Source organism: Micromesistius poutassou (genome assembly GCF_964030765.1).
Source record: "Micromesistius poutassou genome assembly, contig: SCAFFOLD_5805, whole genome shotgun sequence".
Taxonomy (NCBI): Eukaryota; Metazoa; Chordata; class Actinopteri; order Gadiformes; family Gadidae; genus Micromesistius; species Micromesistius poutassou.
This window is the reverse complement of record NW_028178623.1, coordinates 5,001-14,145: the sequence shown is the minus strand read 5'-3', so window position 1 is coordinate 14,145 and position 9,145 is coordinate 5,001. Positions and strand designations below refer to the sequence as shown.

The window sequence follows — 9,145 nt, the reverse complement described above, 5'->3', positions numbered from 1 at the left end:
GTGTGCTGGATAGATCAGTCTACCGGCCTACCCAGTGGACCGTAGCAAAGGCTGCTTCTCTATCCGTCATATATCTAGGTGGACACTAAAAGCAGAGGTCAGATCCCATCTTATTTAAAGCTCACACTCACCTGACGCTTTCTTAAACCGGCGCAGGTTTTAAGTTCTTCTCAAATTAAACCAACCCCTGTTTCCGGTAAGACTTTCCCCCGTGAGCATAAGGATATTAATTAAAACCTGTTAATAAGTGTAATGGAACAGAACCCATTGTAAAAAAGGCAGTCTGATAGATTCTCAGTGGTCCTTGGCTCCTGTAATCCCTGGGTGGTGACCGGGTGGTGACGTAGTTCTGATTGGTCATTGGGTAACGGCCTGTGTCGTTGGGCTGGTTCTTCCCCAGGGAAAGCTCCACAACCCTCAGCTGATGGGCATCATCCCACGCATCTCCAACGACATCTTCGACCACATCTACTCCATGGACGAGAACCTGGAGTTCCACATCAAGGTAAACAAAGCGCCGTTGTTGGCTAATGTCTAATTGAGGTTCCACGTCGACGCAACAGAAGGGGGTTTACAGACTCATTACGTCCTTGCGGACCCTCCTTGCGTCCACCGCAAGGGCCAGACGTGCGCCTCCCAAAAATTTGAACCTTGCGTCGAGGCACCGAAGCAACAAGGGCTGTGATTTGTCTGCTCACTAAAACCCGAGGCAGAACCAAAACGAGGTGCGTGGTCGTTGCGTTGTGTCGATGTGGTCACGTGGAACCATAACTAAGCCTTAACTGCCTTAACCACAAACGCAAGCACAGTTCAGTTCAGTACTTTAGTGTCCCAACCGGGAAATTTTGTTGACGGCATTGGTAAAGACACAAATACAAAATATAAAAAGACATGAGACAAACCAACCCGACCAAATACAACCAATAAAATAAAATACCACTGTTCTTTAATAAAAGTCCATTCCATTTCAATTCTTAAAAAAATAAAGTGCTTTAGTGCTGTTTGAAAGTGCTGTCAAGGTTTAACACTTGTTAAGTGCATTTATTAGCTGTCCTACAAGGACAACATACAGCACAGACATCCATGTCAACCGTTGTTGTTTGTTTGGATGTGAACCATGTCAGACAATGTAGGCCCATCCACAACCACATCGTAGAATTATTCAAATAGATACTGAAATAACTAGGATTAATTGTTTTCACCATTAAGAAATCTGTCTTGCTGCACAGGTGTCCTATTTTGAGATCTACATGGACAAGATCAGGGACCTGCTGGATGGTAAGCAGAACTTCTACTGGCCTCAATAGAACCCAGAGAAACCTATTTCGGAATGTCGGAATGTCTTCACAGCACCGAATATTAGCTCAGAGTTCAGTGAAGATACTTCTGCACTGTATATCCTTGAATATAACCAAGCTTAAATGTGTATTATGTACCTGGGTTTCGATTTAATATAACAAGTAAAATAAGAATGATTTGATTATACTTTCACAATATACTATAAAGTGTCCTTCCAGTTCAGTTTTATGATGAATGTATGAAGGATACATTCTTAGAGGAGGTTTTCATATATATTCTTTCTCCTCTTTCAAGTGTCCAAGACCAACCTTGCTGTGCATGAGGACAAAAACAGAGTTCCCTATGTGAAGGTAGGTGGGGTAGGATGGCATGACAGGGTGGTATATGATATATCAGTTGGATCAAAGTGTGGAACAATGAGTCAATTCATTGATCACTTAATTTAGAGAAATGCATTCAATTGTCATTTTGATGAGCAAAGGAACAATAGAAAAGTAACTGTTCGCTGTTAACTGTGTAATGCCAGCCGTCCCGGTTGTGATCTGGAGATGTTACCAGGTCTTGAGCAGGCAAATTGCTGGCACAGACTTCGCAGAATATCTATCCCTGTTCCAATTCACACATGACCCCATGCGTGATTAAGCAAGATCTCTAAAGCCTATTGATAGTCACAGCCAATTAGTAGCTAACTATAGTTGCAGACACTAGTCGCTAACTACAGTCACAGACAATAGTCACTAACTATAGTCGCAGACAATAGTCGCTAACTATAGTCACAGACAAAAGTCGCAATCCATAGTCGCAGACAATAGTCGCTGACTATAGTCGCAGACAATAGTCGTTAACTATAATCACAGACAATAGGCACAGACAACAGTCACAGACAATAGTCGCTAACTATAGTCGCAGTAAATAGTCGCTAACTATAGTCACAGACAATAGTCGCTAACCATAGTCGCAGACAACAGTCGATGACTATAGTCGCAGACAATAGTCACAGACAATAGTCTCTAACTATAGTCGCAGACAATAGTCGCTAACTATAGTCGCAGACAATAGTCGCTAACTTTGTTGTGTGTCCACTGAAACATGTTGATGTTCTGAGTTCTGTCTGTTCTGTCCTCCAGGGTTGCACAGAGCGCTTCGTGTCCAGTCCTGAGGAGGTGATGGACGTCATCGATGAGGGCAAGGCCAATCGGCATGTCGCAGTGACCAGTAGGTGTCCACAAGGGGCGGAGTTCGAAGCCTTTGATCGTGTGCTCTGATTGGCCTTTGGAACAAGCCCTGTCTTGCTATTCATACAAGCAGGACGTTTAAATGAACACTGCTGTTTCTATCTATACGCTGACTATTATAGCTAACAGCATTAGGAAAATGGTTGCGAGTACTTCAGGCCAGTTGAAACATATATATATATATATATTTACTTGGTTCGAAAATATATTGCAATACATTATTTTGGTACATAAAATGTATTTTTGTTGATCTTATTACCGTTTTTGGCAGCCCTTTAGAATAACTGTAACATTTTAACACATATAAACACTTAATAATGCTGCGGTAACGGTTCATGATTAGTTCAGGTAGTTAGGAAGCATTATGTAAGTCTTTTGTGTGAGCTCATCTAAAGTGAGGAATATCTTTGCCTTACAAGCATTTATAAAAGACTTAAAAAAAAAAAAGAAAAAGTAAAGGCTGGACTGATCAATTCAGCTAGTGAGCGAGCGTTATTTATAGAATCAGGTAACCGTGTGTGTGTTTGTGTGCGTGCTTGCGTGTGTGTGTCTGTGTGTTTGTGTGTCTCTGTGTGTGTGTGTGTGTCCTCAGACATGAACGAGCACAGCTCCAGGAGCCACAGTATCTTCCTGATCAACATCAAGCAGGAGAATGTGGAGACGGAGAAGAAGCTGAGTGGGAAGCTGTACCTGGTGGACCTGGCCGGCAGCGAGAAGGTCCCCCTGACCCCCCTATTACACACCTGGGACCTCTCTTTCTTCTCCTTCTCCTTCTTCTTCTTCTTGTTTTTACACACATGTATCTCTTGTTTTCCTTTGTCTTCTTTCTCAGAAATCGATTCACTTTTGCCACTTGCCTTACATCTCTCTCTGTCTCTTTTTCTCTACTCTATCTCTCTCTCTCCTATCTCTCTCTCTCTCCCTGTTTCTCGTTCTCTCTCTTTCTGTCTCTCTGTCTCTCTCTCTCTCTCTCTCTTTCTCTCTCTCTCTCTCTCCCTCTCTTTCTTTTGGTGTCTGTGTCTCTCTCTAACTCTCTCCATCCTCTCTTTCTGTGTCTCTCTCCGTCTCTCTCCTCTCTCTCTCTCTTTTCTCCCCTATCTCTCTCTCTTTTCTCCCCTATCTCTCTGTCTCTCTCTCTGTCTCTCTCTCTGTGTCTCTCTCTCTGTCTCTCTACCCTCGGTCGCCCCTCAAGGTCAGTAAGACAGGTGCAGAGGGGGCGGTGCTGGACGAGGCCAAGAACATCAATAAGTCTCTGTCGGCGCTAGGCAACGTCATCTCTGCGCTGGCCGAGGGGACTGTGAGTTACCCACAATGCACTCCTCCCCCCCGCGCCACCAGCCGCTGTGACACAGCCCAGAGAGAGTCAGAACCAGATACAAACTTGGACCGGCGCCAGCGGGATCGTCTTTCAATAACGTTGACATAATGTAAAAGGGGCTCTATGAGTGTCAGCAGGAACAAATGAACAAATAGATCAATTCAAACGAGATGACTCAGGATGTAAACAATCAAAGGGCCTTTGATGAGGCAACTCAATATATGTTCAGGGAGGTGGAAAAAAACTCCACGATTTGGGACCCACGGGGAGTGAGGGACATAACAAAAACAACAAACTGACCAGGGAACTGAGGAGGGGAGCTAGTATGTATTGGGAGAGACTGATGAAGGAATTGAGATTGACGAGAAGGCTCAGATGAGGCTTGAGAACGTACACTGGACTTAGACTAAGACTTAGAAAACTTGAATGTCCCCGAAAGGCAATTTGTTGTACAGTACAGGCATATTGACATATAATCCACAACACAGACATTGAACCAGACATCTACAGCACTATTTAACACATAACATACACACATCAATAAACAAAGTACAGTAAAATGGAGTGTATTGCACTTCCCTAGAAGGCCTAATGGCATAAATAAATGAAACTACTGCACAGTACTACAAATATTCCTCTAGTCATACCCCTCCCCCCATCTTATTTAATTGGGTTATCGCCATGGGAATGAATGAGTCTTTTGCTCGGTTGGGTATCTACGTTTGGGTATCTATATCAACAACCATAAGGGAGCAGCTTGAATTCCACTGAAAGTAGATGGGTTGTATCCATGCAAACCTTGTCTGCCTTCTGTGCTAATCTGGTCATATATAGTTGGTACATGTTTTAACAATATTCCCCAATTTGTTCCAGACGACATAAAGACAAAGTCAGATCATAACAATGAGGGCCTTGTTGGGTTAACCTATAGTGGATTTACTTCAATGCTACGATTTAAAGCATAATAAATAATGCAATTATTACATTTATATATCTTTTGGTGTATATTTGTGCCCCAAAAATGTAATTGTGGGCTACTGAGTAATGCAGTTTTGACCCACATTCCTGCACTGGCCTTACAAGGTACAACCATTCCAGCAAACCCCAACCAGTAACAAAAATGTATACTAATGTGTAATGTTCTAAAGTCTCAGCGCACAAGAAGTAAATTCCAATAATATATAAGCACACCACACACTCGCTATCACATGCAGATGTTGGAAGTAGGAAGTAGGAAACAGTCCTCGGACCCCCGCGGGACGTGACGGTATCCCCCTGTGTTGTCCCGTTCAGAAAAGCCACGTCCCGTACCGGGACAGCAAGATGACCCGCATCCTGCAGGACTCCCTGGGGGGCAACTGCCGGACCACCATCATCATCTGCTGCTCGCCCTCCGTGTACAACGAGGCCGAGACCAAGTCCACCCTCATGTTCGGACAGAGGTAACCCCCCCCCCCCTCCCCCCCCCCCGCCTGTTCCCTCATTGGTTTAGTCCGTCTAACCCTCTGAGTCCACTCATGAAAGGGCATCCATCCATACATGCCTCAATCCATTGATTCATCCATCCATTCATCCTTCTGTCCATCTACTCATCCAATCATCTACTCATCCATTCATCTACTCATCCATTCATCTACTCATCCATTCATCTACTCATCCAATCATCTACTCATCCAATCATCTGCTCATCCATTCATTCATCCATTCGCACATCCATATATTCATTCATTCATCCATTCAGCCTCCAACATTCCTCCATCCATCCATTCATGTATCCGTCCGTCTGTCCATCTATCATCCACCCGACCGTCCGTCCACTCACCCTCCCTCCCAGCCAGCATCCACATCGCCCTCCCATCAGCCTTCCTCCCCTTCTTTAGGATTTCAGCGACTTCACCCTTGTCATCTTCACGTGTGTGTGTGTGTGTGTGTGTGTGTGTGTGTGTGTGTATGCGCGCACGCGTGTGTGTTTCACGCAGGGCCAAGACCATCAAGAACACGGTGTGTGTGAACCTGGAGCTGACGGCGGAGGAGTGGAAGAAGAAGTACGAGAAGGAGAAGGAGAAGAGCAAGAGCCGCAAGAAGATCATCCAGAGGCTGGAGGCCGAGCTCAACCGCTGGAGGAACGGTGAGGATAGAGGAGAGGGGTGGAGGAGGAGGAGGTGAAGAAGGGTGGAGGAGGAGGAGGAGGGTGTGGAGAAGAGTGGAGGAGAGAGGTGAAGGAGGAGAGGAGGAGGAGGCCGAGGAGAGCGGAGGAGGGGTGGAGGTGGAAAAGTGTGGAGGTGTGAGGAGGGAGGTGGAGGAGGAGAGGGGTGGAGAAGGGGGAGAGAGGTGGAGGGGGAGAGAGGTGGAGGAGGAGGGAGAGAGGTGGAGGAGGTGGGGGAGAGAGGTGACGGTCCTCATGACACCCCTCACACCATACCCTCCTTTCCTACTTAGATAGAAGCCATGTTACCTTTATCTAACCATGTATGGGGGGAGCACAGTAAACGCTGTGTTTCTGGGACTGTGGTCTCATCAACGGTCTCAGGTGTATGTGAAAACTGAACCCAAATGCAGAATAAAGTTTAAAAATATTCATTCGAAGCAAGCCTTCAACTCAAACAATAGCACAAATCAACTCCTGCTTCCCAGGAGGAGATGGGAAAAAACGAAAAGGGCACAAGGTCGCTGAGGACAAAAACAAAGAAAGAAACGAGAGCCAGGTCACCCCATTCAGGAGAGTAGTCCAGGGGCAGGCAGAAAGTCAAACCGGAGGTGAATCCAGAATTAGGCGGACAAGCAGGCAGGCAGAAACAGGGCAGAACAAACTGACTAGCCAAGCTTGTGCCAGGTATAAAACAATCAGACAGGGTGGCACTAACGACACAGGGTACAAAGTCAGTTTGGGCAGTTACAAGACAACAAGGAGCAGGTGAGCAGGGAGAAAAAAGGTGGGAAACAGACGGTGAAGAGAACGACCAGCAGGTTGTTGAGTCAATAGCTGTGTTGGAAATCGTTCCCTATTCCCTCACTCACTATTCCCTATATAGTGTTTATGATACAGTGAACTATATAGGGAACGGACAAATGAGAATTGGGACACGACGCTTAAGATTTCTAAACGTCATTTGCCTCAGTAAATACGACGCATTGCATTGTGGTACACAGGAGTAACATGGAGGGAACATCGTATGTTCACTCAAATTTTGGGTATTTTCGAACACCACTACAAAATGGCGAGCACCCTATATAGTGCACTATATCCATGATAGGGAGCGATTTCGAGCAATTTCAAACGATTTTCGAGTCCAAGATTGAGGTGCTGACAACCGGTGTCTCCTCTGGTCCGGGGGGGGGGCGGGGGGGGCAGGCGAGGCCGTCCCGGAGGCAGAGCAGCAGCCCGCCCGCCCCGTGGAGCAGTGTGACAACACCCCCGTCATCGACAACCTCCCCGCGTCCACCGAGGGGGGCGGGGAGAAGACGGATGTCACCTGCCAGGAGAGGAGCAAGTACGAGGAGGAGATCGGCTCCCTGTACAAGCAGCTGGACGACAAGGTCAGCTGGGTCATCATCAATATGCCGGCGTTCAAGAGTGTCGTTTCCTTGCTGCGATTTTTTCGTCACAACTGGTGTGAATTGACTTGCATGCTTGGTGTTTTTGGCTTGGACTACAGTCATAACCAAATTGATTTAAAACTGTTGATACTTGCTCCAACAAAACAAATGAGGAAAAGAGACAGTATACTAACCTACTACCTCTGATTCCTATGGCTACGCTGAGCTCTGTCCAGCTAAAGGCAGTGCAGCACTATAACCTTTTGCTCCAATTATGATCATTTTCTTTTGTTGTTGTCAGGCTCACTTGTTGTAAGTCACAAAAGTGTCTAAATTACTAAAAGGAAATTGAAGCTTTGAAGTATCTTGTGATTATTAATATATTTTTATATTGTTCAAGGGGTGATATTATGCCACCAGTGTGATTAGCCATTACAAGCCATTACTGCAAGCGGATACTGCATTATCCTGTGTTTTAGTGAGATTGCATGTGGATTTGTCCACCTAGATGTGTGCTTGATGGGATCAGTCTAGCAGCCTACCCAGTGGACTGTAGAGAATGCTGCTTATCTATCCATCATATGTCTAGGTGGTCAAGCCCACTTCAAACCGCTGGCTAATCACACTCACACCTGGTGGTATAACGTCACCCCTTTAACCTATTATTGCCAGACAGAAAGAGACATGGACAGAAAGAGAGAACGAGAAAGAGAGAGAGATAGGAGTGAAAGAGAGATAGTTGAGGTAACTTGTCGTTTATCCAGCTGGGTTGGTGGTCCGCTCTTACTCTCGGTTTGTGTTTCTGTACCGTTGTCAGGATGACGAGATCAACCAGAGCAGTCAGCTGGCGGAGAAGCTGAAGGAGCAGATGTTGGACCACGAGGAGGTGGGGCTGTTCCTCCTTCTCCTCCATACCTTTATTGTGAAATTAACCATTGGGTCCACTACCCTCTTCAAAAGACTGTCCTAAACATTTCAAGAACAATGTAAATGTACACAGTTAGTTCTTTATGCACAGTGTACATTGTTTAAAATAAAACACAAGGAGGTGTGACTTTTCCTCCTTCTTCTCCATACCTTTATTGTGAAATGAAACTTGGGTGCACTAGCCTCTTCAAAAGAGTCTACCTAAACATTTTAAGAACATTTTAAATCTACAGACAGTTTGTTTTATATGAACAGCGTAAATTGGCTTGCCCCTTCAATTGAACCATGTTTAGAATAAATAGATTTAACGTATTGGCCACCAAAATAATGCACAGTGAATCCAAAAAATGTGACTTACGGTTGGTGTTTGTGTGTGTGTGTGTGTGTGTGTCTGTGTGTGTGTGTGTGTGTGTGTGTGTGTGTGTGTGTGTGGTGTTTGTGGTGTTTGTGTCTGTGTTTGTGTGTGTGTGTGTGTTTGTGTCTGTGTTTGTGTGTGTGCATGTTTGTGTGCGTGTTTGTGTTTGTGTCTGTGTGTATGTTTGTGTTTGTGTTTGGGTCTGTGTGTGTGTTTGTGTCTGTGTTTGTGTTTGTGTGTGTGTTTGTGTCTGTGTGTGTGTGTGTGTGTCTGTGTTTGTGTGCGTATTTGTGTCTGTGTGTGTGTTTGTGTCTGTGTGTGTTTGTGTCTGTGTGTGTGTTTGTGTCTGTGTGTGTGTTTGTGTGCGTGTGCGTGTGCGTGTGTCTGTGTCTGTGTTTTTGTTTGTGGACGTCCGGGCCCCAGCTGTTGGCCTCCACACGCCGCGACTACGACAAGATCCAGGAGGAGCTGGAG

At 45.5% G+C, this 9,145-nt stretch overlaps 1 protein-coding gene across 1 annotated transcript in view; it reads left to right on the top strand.

Annotated features, from left to right (window-relative positions):
* Positions 1-400: 400 nt before the first annotated feature.
* The window catches only part of LOC311373528 (kinesin heavy chain-like), a gene marked incomplete at both ends in the record, with an annotated part of 13,737 nt that continues 4,992 nt past the window's right edge, over positions 401-9,145 (top strand). Inside the window, 11 exons of the mRNA XM_084490276.1 lie at positions 401-505; positions 1,230-1,278; positions 1,594-1,649; positions 2,427-2,514; positions 3,127-3,251; positions 3,727-3,831; positions 5,146-5,294; positions 5,832-5,980; positions 7,205-7,389; positions 8,207-8,275; positions 9,095-9,145. The exon at positions 9,095-9,145 is cut by the window's right edge and continues 156 nt beyond it. Coding sequence (XP_084346402.1) covers positions 401-505; positions 1,230-1,278; positions 1,594-1,649; positions 2,427-2,514; positions 3,127-3,251; positions 3,727-3,831; positions 5,146-5,294; positions 5,832-5,980; positions 7,205-7,389; positions 8,207-8,275; positions 9,095-9,145 — 1,131 coding nt within the window. The remainder of the gene's footprint in view (positions 506-1,229; positions 1,279-1,593; positions 1,650-2,426; positions 2,515-3,126; positions 3,252-3,726; positions 3,832-5,145; positions 5,295-5,831; positions 5,981-7,204; positions 7,390-8,206; positions 8,276-9,094) is intronic.